The sequence below is a fragment of the Malaclemys terrapin genome, chromosome 9, assembly GCF_027887155.1.
Source record: "Malaclemys terrapin pileata isolate rMalTer1 chromosome 9, rMalTer1.hap1, whole genome shotgun sequence".
NCBI lineage: Eukaryota > Metazoa > Chordata > Testudines > Emydidae > Malaclemys > Malaclemys terrapin.
Window position 1 is genome coordinate 56,142,709 of NC_071513.1, and position 14,959 is coordinate 56,157,667.

Below are 14,959 nucleotides of genomic sequence, written 5' to 3' on the forward strand. Positions count from 1 at the left end.
CAGAGAGCGGATTAAGTGGCTCAAAATGACCACTGTAAGCCAGGCATGAGAACTGCACCTCTGGAAACTCGCTGTCATCCTGCCCCTTTTACAAAGACCTTGAATGGGTGCTGGATACTGTGCCAAGCACTGAGCCACAAATGCTTCACGACAGTCTGTTAAGCTTGGATGGTGACCTTCTCACCCCCAAATCCAGTATAGGACTGGAGGGGACCCATCATGTACCAGATGAGGCTGCTGAAGTGACCAAACTGGGACAGTCCCTGAGGAAGCTTTGCAGCACATTCTAGGTCCCTACTCAGAGGAGCTATTTGATGCCATCCTGGCGGAGCAGCCTGCCACACAACTGGCAGCAGAAACAAGAGGCAGTAGCCCCTCAGCCTGGTTAATTTCTGGCTCCATGTTCGTTGTTGTTAATATAGGGATGGGAGGGATTTCCGGTTTATGACCCAATGCAAAATTTATTACAAACTGCAGGAAGAAGCATGTATCCACTAATGATGGATTTTATTACCGTTACTGCACCATATATCATATAATGTATATTTCAAACAATAATGGTGAACACATAAGGTGTAACCTGTAAATTGTATCCAAACACTGTTTCTCAATACATTCATCTACTCAATACTATAAATTCACAGGTTCTTGGCCCCCACCCTCCACTGCATAAGCAGCTATGTCATTCACAAGTACAATGCATGGCAATCAATTCTCTCCCCACCCCATTTCATTAAGTGATAATGGCAATACCTCATTTACTGCAAACCCTGTACAGTCACATTCATAAACGCATATTCTCCATCTTCCATGGGGTCATGGAAGTCCATAATGTGGGTGCACAAAGCATCCCCGATTTGTGTTGTCCTTCAGGAACCATTAAGCTGTGTCACAGCGACCAGCTGGGATCTTAGTCTCATTGCCCTCCCTCCCCCAGCCTCCCTATTGTCTATAATAATCACTTGCTGCATCTTGCATCTAGACCTTAAGCCCACTGGGGCATGGACTGTATTTCACTGTGTTTGTATAGGGCATACATAGTCAAGACTGAGTCCCATTGTACTACTACCTAACATTTGCCATTCTCTTCCTTGAGAGGATTTTGTTTTGACAATACTTTCTGTCCAAGACAATACATAAAAGTATGAGAGTCTCTTACCTTCTTCTTCATTCCATATGAGATTAGATATGCAAAACATGGCAGCAAGCTGAAGTTTAGCATTCGAATGACTCTGAATATAGAAACAGAATTTTTGGAGTTTCAGAAGCTAAATATCACAAAACTTTGTAGATGTACATTTTCTAACATTCACTTAAGGACTGAGGTAAAAAAGCATGGGCAATTCCTCATCCACGATCTGCACCAAAGACATTACTGCTATTTAGGGCAGTCAGGTACAGTGTTCTTTGAATGGAGAGTTATTTTGTCCTTGATTTCAAAACAGATTCTACCTTCACCATATTGCAGACATTGTTACACTCACTACACTAACCATGAAGTCAAGAGGCTCTTGCTGCTGCCACTCTCCCATCTGGCATCAGGTTCAGTCCAGTCCAGCCTATAGGTCATCAGGAAGATTGTACCAGCCACACTGCTCCTGAGCATAACTGTGCTCTCCTCAGACTTGCTTTCTATTTCGGGACTCTCACTCTTAGGCAGCTGGGATGAGCCTGTTAATATCTGGGGTTTCCTCAGGACTGCTGTGTTTCTGTTATGTCTTGAGATACCAGCAAGTTGTTTTCAACACAGTTATAAAATATTTGTTTTGATTCTGCCTTGGCCTGTTGTTCAAGAGGCACCAAATGGAAGGACAGCTATGCACAGACTGTGTTCCCTCATTCCTATAGCAACTAGCCTGGTCTTTAATAGGTGTTTGGGGAACATGTCTATTTAGATTTCTCTGCTGAACTGGTTGTGTAACAAAGCGCTGGTTCTGGTGCTCAGACACACATCCCTTCACTCTGTTCCAAGGCTCAGTTGCCCCTTTAATAATGAGTTCATGGAGCACATGATGGAGTCATGTGACTGCAAGTTGAGAGGGCCCTTCCATGTGTGAAACTGAGCAGGCTGAGAAGGGTGGAGACACCAAACTTTTTGCGCTGCGCTCCCCATTTGAGTTACAATTTTTTGTTGTACCCCCCAACTCAAACAGGTTTGGAAGCCCATTAAGGTGAGTCGGGGTGCAGGTGGGGCTCCCTCCCTGAGCCCTGCTGTGCGGGGCTGGCCCAAGCCACCTGGCGTTGCTACTCCCCCTCGCCGAACATTTCTCACTCCCCACAGTTTGAAAACTTCTAGAAGCTGTTGCTAAATGGAAGGCAGAAATCTGGGGGAAGGGACATGCCCCCCCACGTGTCGCCTCTGCCTATCTCAGATGGGGGTACGCGGCAGACTATATTAAAAGTAGTCAAAAAAAAGTCTGAAAACCATTGACCTACCCCAAGAGAAGCAGCAAAGTGATGAACTCATCTCTATCTATCCCAATGAGATGCTAACTAGAGGGGTACAGATCAGTGTTAATGCCACACAGGCAGGTTAACAAACCAACACTGGAGTCCATGCTCGCCTCAGCTAAAGGACATGCAACGGAGCCAATACTTGAGGGGCCGAACAAGCCTGAATCTGTTCTTCTTCAGGCCATGCTGCAAGGCACTTCTTTTCAGGGCTGTTGAAGGCTAGTCTTGCTAGGGGTGACGTGGGGACAGGGTGGATTTGATTTAAATCACTAGTCAGGAAGACTCGATTTAATCATGGATTTCTACATAAAAATGCATTCTTGTTGGTTGTTATAATCTTAATACATATTCTTCACAACTCAGAGAGAAATGTAGGTTTAATTTTTAGAAGGTACACACTATACATTTTTAAACAGTGATTTATTCTGAAAACTTTTCAGATTAGTTTTACAGCTATATCAGAAAATGAATGATTGGTTATTTCATTTACCAAAGGTAACTGAAGCAGATATTTATGAAGTCATTGGGAGGTGAACTATCACCAATTCAACAGGTTAATCATTAATATTTGGAGGATTTTCTTGCCATGCTGTATTAGGAGGAGAACACCACCAGACAGACATTTACATTGTTTTATTTAACTAAAACAACAATGTTATGTATTCTGGATTTTTTTGTTCGACAGCAAACATATCATATTTTAACAAAACAAGCATTTAGTTAAACATTCAAGTTTTTTAAAATCAGGTTTATTTTTGTTAAAATTGTTTTTAACAAAAATAGTTAAATGAAAATTAAAAAAAAAGTTAAATTGACTATGTCAGCCAGGTCAACATGAGAAACTTAAAATATTGGCTTCTGCAGCTAACTCAGTCATCTTCACCTTCATTTTCCTGTTTGTTCATAATCTGGAAAAGAAAACCAAGCTTTCCTGCTTTTTCAGGTCCCAAACGATTTCTCAATTTGGAATGAATTAGTCCAAAGGAAGAAAATATTCTTTCTACACCAGCAGAAGAGCCTACTGCTGTTAAAAGCGAGATTATCACTTCAACAGTCTCTGAATCCAAGTGCTTAGGTGACTTCCACCAGTTCACTGGTGTGACTTTCTTTAAAACATCATCAGCAAACATGTATTTCTTGAATGGTTCACCCTTAGCTCTGAAGTTTATTATAGTTGGCTTTATGGAGGGATGATTGCTGGATGTCCATGTCATAAGCCAACTCCTCTTCTTCAGCAGTTAAGGTTTGACCTTGGTACCGAGTATTGAGAATATTTGCAAGAAAATGAGCTGGTGATAGTGCTTGTCCCATTCATTTCTTTAATGCTTGTAATTTAACTCTGCCATTGCATATTTCTCTTTTTAAGATCTCACTCAGTTCCTTCCAAATTTCAACAGCGTCAGCAATAAAACAGCTATTTCCCTGCATTTTGTTCAAGGCTACAGAAATAGGCTTCAGGGTACTCAGCATGTGTTCAACATCTCTTAAGCCCAATGTTGAGAATTTTGGCTGTGATTGTGAAAAAATAGATTGCACTGTTTTGTTTACAAACTGTCATCAGATTAGGCCAGTTCTTGAAATAGTGCTCAAAACAGTCCACTACTGAGTTCCATCGCACTTCTTGTGGGAGAGTTAGCTTGGTTCCTCCCACTTTCTTCAGAGCAGCTGCTGCAAAGTGGTTGTTACAGAAGTATTTTGCAATTTCAACAACATTAGCCTTTATTTCTGGAACACTGAAGTCTTTGGCTAGGAGGTGCATCAAATGAGGACTGCAACTGTATGTTATTGGCTTGGCGCACTCTTCTAAATTTCTTCTCATCTTGGATACATTTGCTGCTTGCATTGTCTGTGACGAAGCTGCATACTAGACATTTGAATTTTTGTTCAGTTTGTTATAGCTTTTACTGCTACTTCTTGTAAGTATTCTGCTGTTGTGTGCATTTCCTAATGTATCAGTTGTTTCTGTAAGGAATTCGTTCGTTCCCTTCTTCTGTTGTCACACAAGCACGTACAACAGGATCATTGTGGACATTGCTCCACCCATCAAGACTCAGGTTAACAATTTCACCCTCTAGACCTTTTGCAAACTGCTCAATTTCTCTTTCATACACTTTATCCATGAATTTGCCTGCGACATCTGCTCTGTTGTGTGGACTGTATCCTGGTCTTAATGACTGGATCATATTAATGAAGTGTGGGTTCTCAGTCATACGAAAAGGAGAGTTTGTTGCATAAGCAAACTGGGCAATTTTTTCATCAATTATCTCTTTTTGTAATCTGCTGGTTCTTAGCACGAATTTATCTATGGTTGTTTCTGGATGATAGAGATTTTTTTTTTTTCCTTTTTGCTACAGGTAATATACTGTGGCTATGTGACATACATGATGCGACTGAAACATTATCATTGGCAGATAACTCTGAAACTATAGAAAATGATGGTGATCTTGAAGGTGGATAGTTTTCAGAATCCTGTATGTTGAGGATGGATTCTCCTAAACAAAATAAGTCAATGCAGTTATTTAATTATTATTACCATACTGCTCATTTAGTATTACTCATTGCATTCACTGACACTCAGTACTACTTTAAAGGTGAAATTATAAAAGGAAGATCTGCCTATTTCAGCTATTTATTTTTTATTTCAACTGCATCTAAAATAGAGTAACTCCTATATTTTTTGCTCAAACATGAGAATTCAAGACTAGTCCAGAAGGAAGACAGGCAGGCCTTAAGAAAGAAGTATGAAATAAAAAAAGTTTACCAACCTGAAGATCCTGCATGTTCAGACAGGTTCCTTTCATCATCTTCAATGCAGCTTCCTCGTGAGAAGGAACACTTCTCATGATGTTGTTTCATTGGAGCAACCAGGTCTTGCATTTCTTTGTTGCACTGTTTGCGTTTTGCATGCATGCCTCTTTTACCCACAGATAGAGGAACTTCATTAAAATATTCCCAAATTGGGTCTCTTTTATGACCTGCTGCCATTATAGGTTTTCCCTTCTAGTGAGAGAATGGTATTGTAGATCTCAAATCAATGAAGGCTACACTCAGAAAGTCCTCAAGACTTCTGGAATATGCAGCTCAAACAGTGTCACTTTTGTTTCTACTGCCTGTCCCTCCCTTTTCACATTTATCTCCAGACTTCTTCTCATTGTCCAGATCTGTTCGGCCCCCAACAATCTTCTATTCGTTGAACTTTTTGAAACTTTGCACTTTTAGAGAAAGGTAAGGGATTGACTCTGTATACACAAATTTGCAGAGGGACAATAGGGTTGAGGTCTGTTATTTCTCACCTCTATATATTATTCATTTATTTAAAAACATTTTTGCTGTTAACAAGAATGTTATCTCTGGAGACACAAATCCACAGTCTGAGAACTGCAAAACTAAGCATCTTTGATGATATCTTCTAGACTGAGCACTGAGTTCCATTGGGTAGATAGAAAGATTAACCTAAATAATCTATACAGAAGCCCCTGGAACCCCATAATATTGGGTCCCTTATCCATGAACTATTGGAACTCATTTACAAAACTTTTCTTAAACATTACATGACTATATTGTCTCATACTATAGAATTAGAATTTATAATCCCTATTCCATGATGAGATATCTTTGAGCTATAATGCATCTTAATTAAAACTATCTTTAGATAGGTTTTTTCCTCAAAAAGCATTTTATCAAAAAAATCTGATTTAAATAAAAAAAATCAATTTTTTTTTAAATCATTGATTTTATCCACCCTGCATGGGGAAATGGGGCATTTGGGTTATTGCTTTGTGCTGCTGGTTATTTGGTATTGTGTTTTGGGTTTGCTGTTTCTTTTTTGATTTACCCTGTTTACGTAAATGTCAGAAGTGCCCAGGATGCAAAGATGGGGCTTCTTGTTTTGTACAATAAAACATTTACATTAAATAGGCTGGAAAGGCCTGGGAGCCGAAGAAATCTTGCTGCCTAGGGAAAGGGCGAAGCCAAACAGCACTAAGCATGGGTTAGCCTTCTACTAGGATGCAGCTTCCTTTTCTTGCAGCTGCCTGAGATCTGGAGGATTGGAGTCTGTGACCCCAAGCTCCCCCTACCCCAAGGGGAGCATTTATCAAAATCTTTATCAGATATACCTAATTAAGGCGGAAACACCTTCCCTTCCATTACTGTCTGGTGCTACATGTGTACCTTAATACACTGTAAGGCTGCTGTGGGAGCCTTAATTTTTAGTTTTCCCTTTTGACTGAGTCACCAGCCTTAACACTGCCTTCATGTAGTGTTTGAACTGAACTAACACATGCTCTCTGTACAGATAGATATACAGAAATTAAGTAAAAAGAAGAACAGGAGTACTTGTGGCACCTTAGAGACTAACAAAAGTTTGTTAGTCTCTAAGGTGCCACAAGTACTCCTGTTCTTCTTTTTGCGGATACAGACTAACACGGCTGTTACTCTGAAACTAGAAATTAAGTGTTTGATACTGAATACCAGTCATTTGTAGAACTTTTAAGCCATGTTAGAGTACCCACTTTCAACTCCTGCAAAGAAGAGAGGGCAGACCCTTCAAAGAAATTCCCCATACCATGTAATACTTAATTTTCTGCAAGATGTCATCATTGGTCATAATGAGTTCTTTTGCTGTTGTTCCATCTGCTATGTTGGCGAGTATACATAATGTCTGAAAAAGAGAGAAAGTTGTCATTTGCAGTACATCTGTGAATCATAGCTTTCCTGACAGTTCCAACCTTTCATGGTGAACACTTCTTTATCAGAATCTGGAGTTTCCAGATTGTTACACTGAGGACCAAGTACTCTGTTGGCTCAATGCCACTGACTCCAATGGTGTTATGCCAGCAGAGAATTTAGCCCTGAGTTCTTGACGAAACCACACTAATAGAACAATCATAGTCATCGGGGATAGCCATTTTAGACTTGATTCTGATCATGAGGGAGGAACCTGTAACAAATCTGAAGGTGGAAAGTGAAAGTGATAATGAAATGATAGATTTAATGATTCTAAGGAAAGGAAGGAGACTTCAAAAAAGCAGATTAAAAATCATAGAACTGATAGGTAAGGTCCCATGGGAAGGAAGTTAAGGAAAAACAGAATTCAGGAGTGCTGGCAATTTCTTAAGCAGACAATAGCAAAGGCACAACTACAAACTATCCCAATGCAAAGGAAAGACAGGAAGAATAATAAGAGGCCAATATGACTCCATAAGGAGCTTTTTAGTGACCTGAAAATCAAAAAGGAATCTTACAAAAAGTGGATGAATTGCTATGGAGGAGTACAAAAGAATAGCAGAAGCATGTAGGGACAAAAATAAGAAAGGCTACAGCACAAAATGAGTTACACCTACCCAGGGACATAAAAAGCAAGAAGAAGTACTTTAAATACATTAGGATCAAGAGAAAGATGAAGGAAAGTGTAGATCCTTAACTTAGTTGGGAAGGGGAGCTAATAATTGATGACATCAAAAGGCTGAGGTTTTTAATGCCTATTTTGCTTCAGTCCTCACTAAGAAGGGTAACAGTGACCAGATACTCAACACAATTAATATTAACCACAAGGGGAAAGGTACCTAGGCCAAAATAGAGAAAGACCAGGTTAAAGACTTTTTAGATAATTTAGATGTAATTCAAGGGCCTGATGAAGTTGGACTAGATGACCTCCTGAGGTCTCTTCCAACCCTACTCTTCTATGATTTATCCTAGGGTACTTAATGAATTAGCTGAAGCAATCTCAGAACCATTAGCGATGATCTTCGAGAACTCATGGAGGACAGGTGAGGACTCAGAGGACTGGAGAAGGGCAAACCTAGTACCTATCTTTAAAAAGGGGAAACAAAAAGCACCCAGGGAATTAAAGACCAGTCAGCCTTTGAGATCTGGGAAGATACTGGAACAAATTATTAAACAATCAATTTGTGAGCACCTAGAGAATAATAGCATTATAAGGAATAGCCAGCATGGACTATTATGACTAACAAACCTAATTTCCTATGGAGACCATGTGGCCACCCTCCAAATGTCCAGTGTGGAAATGTCACCGAGGAACACTATCGATATCACTTGTGCTCTTGCGGAGTGAGCCCATATCTGCTGAGGAGGCATAGCCAAAGCCATCTCATATGCAGCCGTGATACAGGATGTTATTCATCTAGAGATGATCTGTGCAGAGACCGTTTGCTCTTCCATTCCAAGTAAAGGTGTGGATTGAGGACCATGTCACAGCCCTGCTAATTTCCTGGGTCAGAACCTGGGCCAGGAATGCCGCTGAAGATGCCTGCGCCCTTGTGGAGTGCGCTGTCAGAGTGGGGGCAGGTACTTTCGCCAGGTCATAGCACATCTGGATGCATGATGTAATCCATGATGAAATTCTTTGAGAAGAGATTGGGAGCCCTTTCATTCTGTCTGCTACTGTGATGAATAGCTGAATAGATTTTTGAAACAGCTTTGTCTGTTCGATATAGAAGGCTCCGACGAACCTCCAAGGAGTGGAGTTTTTGTTCCGGGCTCTTTGTGTGTGGCTTGGAGTAGAAAACTGGGAGAAAAATATCCTGATTAACATGAAACTGGGAGACAACTTTCGGGAGGAAGGCTGGGTGTGGCCAAAGCTGAACCTTGTCCTTATACAACATTGTAAGGAGGCTCAGATGTTAGGGCCTTAAGTTCAGATACCCTCCTGGCAGAGGTTATTGCCACCTTCTAGGAGAGAGAGAGCAGAGAACATGTCACAAGTAGTTCAAAGGGAAGTCCCATTAGTTTGGAAAGAACAAGGTTAAGGTCCCAGGCTGGGATCGGCTGCCGTACTTGAGAGTATAACCTGTCAAGCCCTTTAAGAAAGCATCCAACTATTGGGTTGATGAAGACTGACCAGCCCGCCACGCCTGGGTGAAAGGTGAAAATGGCAGCCAAATGGACTTTTATTGATGACATAGAAAGCCCTTGCTGCTTTAGGTGCAGGAGGTAGTTCAAGATAAAGGATATTGTCGAGTGCGTAGAAGACGTGCGATTTTGCAATGACCGAATTGTGAATCTCTTCTATTTGGCTAAGTAGGTGGTCCTAGTGGACGGTTTCCTACTGCAAGGACGACTTCCCTAACTGGATCAGAGCAAGCCAGCTCCGTTGGGTTTAGCCATAGAGCTTCCAAGCTGTGAAGTGAAAAGATTCGATGTTGGGGTGTTGAAGGCGGCTGTGGTTATAAGTTATCAGGTCCGGGAGCAGCGGTAAGGTAATTGGGGTTTCCACTGACCTCTCCAGAAGAGACATGTATCCAGTGCTGAGGTGGCCAGGCTAGAGCTATCAATATCACCGAGGCTTTGTCCCTCCAAATCTTGAGTAGCACCTTGTGGATGAGTGGGATGGGTGGAAACGCATAAAGGAGGTGGTCCTTCCAGGGAAGAAGGAATGCATCTGCAATCAAGCCCAGGTTGTGATTCAGGAAGGAGCAGAACTGAGGACACTTCCTGTTGTGTCTTGTGGTGAACAAGTCTATCTGAGGAATTCCCCACTGTCAGAAGATAGTGTTCACGACATCTGGGAGGATGGACCACTCATGGTTGTGAAAGGACCTGCTGAGACAGTCCACCAACTCATACTGAACTCCGGGGAGATAAAATGCCTCCAGGTGTACTGAGTAAGCTATGCAGAAGTTTGAGGGCTTCCTGGCACAGGGGAGAGGAGTGTGCTCCCCCGTGTGTTTATATAAAACACTGCTGTTATATTGTCTGTCATGACTGATACACATCTCCCCTCCAAGTGAGTTTGGAAGGTCTGGCATGCCAGACGGACTGCCCTCAGCTCTCTGACGTTGATGTGAAGTGAGAGCTCCACTTAGGACCAGAGGCCGAGTCCTGAGCTCCCCTAGATGTGCTCCTCAACCCATCGCTGACATGTCCATAACCAGTGACAGGGATGGCTGCGGTTTGGAGAAGGGAATATCTGCACACACCGCATGCGGGCTGAGCCACCACAGGAGAGACTTGAAAACTGGCCGGGAAAGAGTGACGCTTGTCTAGACTGTCCGGTTTTGGTCGATAAACCCAGGCTAGTCATGCCTGAAGAGGTCGGAGTCTCAGTCTTGCATGCTGTACTATGTAAGTACAGGCAACCATGTGGCCAAGGAGCTTTAGGCAACTCCTGAGTTCTATGAGTCTTTGTATGATGTCTCAAAGGGTCTGAAAATGAGACCCTGATAGAAACGTTCTTGTCTGTTTTGAGTCCAATACTGCCCCTATGAAGTCTATCCTCTGACCGGGGGACAGAGTTGACTTCTGCATGTTCTATAGAAGGCCCAGGTTGTTGAAAGTTGCTCTTATCAGGCTCACATGTGCGTCCACTTGCGCTTTGGAGCAGCCTTTGATCAGCCAGTCGTTGAGGTATGGAAACACCTGCACCTGGTGCTTCCGCAAGAAATCATTCCCAACTTCAATGCACTTGGTGAACACTTGAGGTGCCGCCGACAGGCCGAAGGGGAGGACTGTGAACTGATAGTGATTGTGGTTCACCATGAACCTGAGATACCTTCTGTGGGACGGTTAATGAAATATGAAAATAAGTGTCCTTCAAGTCGAGGGCGGCATACCAGTCCCCCAGATCCAGGGAAGGGATAATGGAGACCATGCGGAACTTCAGTTTCTTCATGAACTTGTTGAGCTCTTGCAGGTCTAGGATGGGCCTGAGGCCGCCTTTGGCTTTTGGGATTAGGAAATATCGGGAATAGAAGCCCTTGCCCTTCAGCTCCTGAGGAACCTCTTCCACAGCCCCCACACTTAGGAGTGTGTGCACCTCCTGCATTAGAAGCTGCTTGTTTGACCCTGAAGCTTTCCCTCCTCCACCAAGGTGGAAAACTCTGCCCTCAAGTCTTCTGGCAGAAGCCCTGTGAATTTAGACATAGCCCCACAGGAATTAAAGTTGTATCTACTAAGGACCGCCTGGTGGATTGAAATTCAAATACCAGCCCACTGGTAGAACAGATTTTCCTCCCAAAAAGGTCCAGTTTTTTCGCATCATGGGCTTTAGGCGATTGGCCCTGGTGCACTCAGCGTTCCCATTCATTTGCTGCCGCCACCACTAGAGAGTCTGGCGGTGGATGTGAATAAAAATGTTCAAATCCTTTAGAGGGAACAAAATACTTTCTGTCCTTTTTGCCGTCGATGGCAGGGAGGCGAGGGTCTGCCACAGCGTTTTGGTGGTGTGTTGTGATGTTTTTTTATGAGAGGTAGGGCAACTCGGGAGGGACCAGAGGGGGCTAGGATGTCAAGCATGAGGTCCAATGTCTCAGAGACCTGCTCAACCTGGATCTCTAGGAGCTGCTGGTGGACCCTATTGTCCTCAAGTGCAGAAGCCATGGAGGTTCCAGCCACTGCCTCAACGGTGAGGATGAAGATGAGGTTCTAACCGGGACTGCCCCTTGCTCCTGGCCCTCAGAGAATGCGTGGTGCACCAAGGACCGGTGCCGCGCACTGCCATGTACAGAGCCCTGTCGGTGCTGAGGATCTCTACCCGAGTCCTTTCTTGGCACCAAAGTTTCCTGTGTCAACACCGGAGCACTGCATGCCAATGCTGAGGGGCTTGGCGTTGGCTCAGCTGACCCCAGCTCCAAGTGGGGATGGAGGGCAGCCTCAGAAGTATCTTCAGACATTGATCCCTCTCTTTCTGAGTCCTGGGGCAAAATCCCCTACATATCTTGCAATGATCTTTTTGATGCGATTCCCCCAGACACTTCAAGCAGGAAGTGTGGGGGTCACTCCTGGGCATAGGCTTGCTACAAGCTGCACAGGGTTTAAACCCCGGTACCGGGGAGGGGGATGACGGGGATACCCCCAGAACAATTCCCTACTGGAATTCTAACGATATTACTGACTACCTACCTACCTACCTACTACCTATTGATTTACCTATTTACAGGAGAAAAGTCTGAAGACTACTAGGGAGAAAGGCTTGCCGAAGCGAGAGAGAATGAGCATTCCAGCTAACCGTCACAGGTGGTAGGAAGGAACTGAAGCGGCAGCGGATCGGTAGAGGCCTAATACGGCACCATGGAAGCACAACTCCAGGGGGCGCCTGAGCCAACCTGATGGCTACTGCTAGGAGAAAAACCTTCTGGCTACTGTGCATGCAGTGTACATGCACCTAATTGGAATCAACATGAGCAAGCGCTCGAAGAATCATAAGTCTGTGTGTTTCACAGTAGCAGCCGTGTTAGTCTGTATCCGCAAAAAGAACAGGAGTACTTGTGGCACCTTAGAGACTAACAAATTTATTAGAGCATAAGCTTTTGTGGACTACAGCCCACTTCTTCCGATGCATACAAGTCTGTCTGTGGAGATGCAGTTCTCAGTGTATAAAAAAGGATGAAATACACTAGAAAATAAAGACTCAACATTTTTCTTTCTGTGCCATGAGAAGCTGGAAAATACCAAGATCTGGTCCTTCTTCATGCCCACGGGAGGCAGAGGCTGTTCCCTGTCATACATAATCTATTGCTTTGTCCAGACTCATTTTAAATGATGCAAGTGATGGGGTTGGGGGATTGTTTGCCAAAACTATTTTGAGAAGTTCTTCACCAGTCTAATCATGCAAGGGTCTGTCTTCACTGCACGTTTATCTTGCATTATCTACACTTGAGTAACAACTCTTGAGTTAGCCTAGCTCAAGTGAGAGCAGCCAGGCTGCAAAATAACACCCCAGCTGCTGTGTCCAGACTCACTTGTGTGGTGCAAAGATTTCTGGGGTCATATCCCTTGGTTATTTGCATTGAACTAAGTTAAGCTACTCCATGAGTTCTTTCCCAGTGAATTGTGGAAGAACTTGTCTGTCCTTTCTGGGCACCTGGGGGAACTGTGGGAAAACACTGGAGGACTAGCACCCAAGTGGAGCTAGCCTGGACCCACGCTACAGAGCGATTGTGTTAGCAGCCGACTTGAGCTTTAGTCTCTATCCCGACAGTCCAGCCAACTCGACTTAAAAGCACCACCACACCCGCGTTGAGGGTTTGAGTGTGGATGGGACTTAAGTTACAGCTTGAGTTAACTGTGCAGTGAAAACAAGCCCCCAGATGCTGAGCATCTCCTGAAAAGAGTTCTTGGAGTTGAGGGTGCTCAGCACTTCTTAGGATAAGGCCCTTATAAATTATAGTTTATGTGCTCTTCTCCAACTCTTCTGTATAGTACTTTCCTAGTTATCCATGACTTTTCAAATACATTTCAGAGGTTTCATAAGTTGATTAGTCAATTCCCTGAACCGCCTGAGATGCAGGCCATTCCAGCCACTGAGCTGCATATGTTCCCTTATCTGCCTTTATCAGAAGCTATGTCTGCGAGTTATTTATGGCTTCCTAATTATCAAGATCTCTATCTTATTATATACATTTGAAAAAACAACAAGGAGTGATGATGCATCCGAAGAAGTGAGGTTTTTACTCACGAAAGCTTATGCCCAAATAAATCTGTTAGTCTTTAAGGTGCCACCAGACTCCTTGTTGTTTTTGTAGATACAGACTAACACGGCTACACCCTGATATTTGAAAAAACAGTTGATCATCATCAGCTATTTTAGAATCATTAATTTAATCTCGTGCCTAATTTATTAAGAAACTACTTTCTCTATAGTGTTTCTTTTGCTCCTGTTATTAGTAAAAACCCTTCTGGCTTTGGCTTGTTCTGGGCCTACTGGGGATTTAGCAATGTCCGAATTTGGCTGCATATATGATTACCCTTGTTGCCACCACCATCACCAACACACCAAAGATAAAGGCAGCCACTGGGGAGCATCAAAGCTGCCTCTCTCCTTCCTTCAATCTCTAACTCTCCTCCTCGTGGACTCTCTGTGTGATCCCTGCAGCATGGCCATTGGCAGAGGCACTGTTTCACAGGTAAGTTCCCTCCTCTCCCTCCCACACTACCCTGGCAAACTCCCAGCCACCCTCTCACCTATCTCCCCAAGCAAAAGCCACTTTTCCCCTCTTACCTGCTGCTGCATCCCTCACATCCAGCACGTACCCCTCCCATTCACACCTTGCAGTACCTCAATCTCTCCCTCAGCTAGTGCCACCTTCCACCACCTTCCCCCTGCATTTCCTCCTTCCTGCCTTTTTGCATTCCCCCTCCCACCTCCCTTCTCATTCTCCTCATGCTGATTCCCCCCAAAACCACCACCTTTAAGGGACACACTGTACTCTCTGTTGTGATAAATGGGTCTACAAACTTACTCTATGAGCTCAATTGTAAAAAGTGAATCGAAGTTCATATAAAGCATAACAATAACCTATAATAATAAATGTTGATGTGAAAAATTGCAAAAGGGAGACAAACTCTGAATTAGCCCAAACAAAAAGGCCTATTGATATAATTCAAGGACTGTGTTAGGACCATGCCTGGTAACCAAGAAAAACATGAGTCCGAAAATCAATGAGTCAAAATTGGTGTGTCAGAAACTAGGCCTAATTGGATGACAAAATAATGAGGGGATGGGCTATTTCATCCATCAATCCCTTTTTGGGTCCTTAAAGAAACT

At 43.4% G+C, this 14,959-nt stretch overlaps 1 protein-coding gene across 8 annotated transcripts in view; it reads right to left on the reverse strand.

Annotated features, from left to right (window-relative positions):
• ARMC8 (armadillo repeat containing 8) overlaps positions 1-14,959 on the reverse strand; it is a 206,968-nt gene that overhangs the window by 6,102 nt on the left and 185,907 nt on the right. For all 8 annotated transcript variants that reach the window (XM_054039451.1, XM_054039456.1, XM_054039457.1 and 5 more), the window contains 2 exons: positions 7,022-7,117; positions 1,160-1,232 (listed from right to left, as the gene is read on the reverse strand). In XM_054039451.1, the coding sequence (XP_053895426.1) occupies positions 1,160-1,232; positions 7,022-7,117 (169 nt within the window). The remainder of the gene's footprint in view (positions 1-1,159; positions 1,233-7,021; positions 7,118-14,959) is intronic.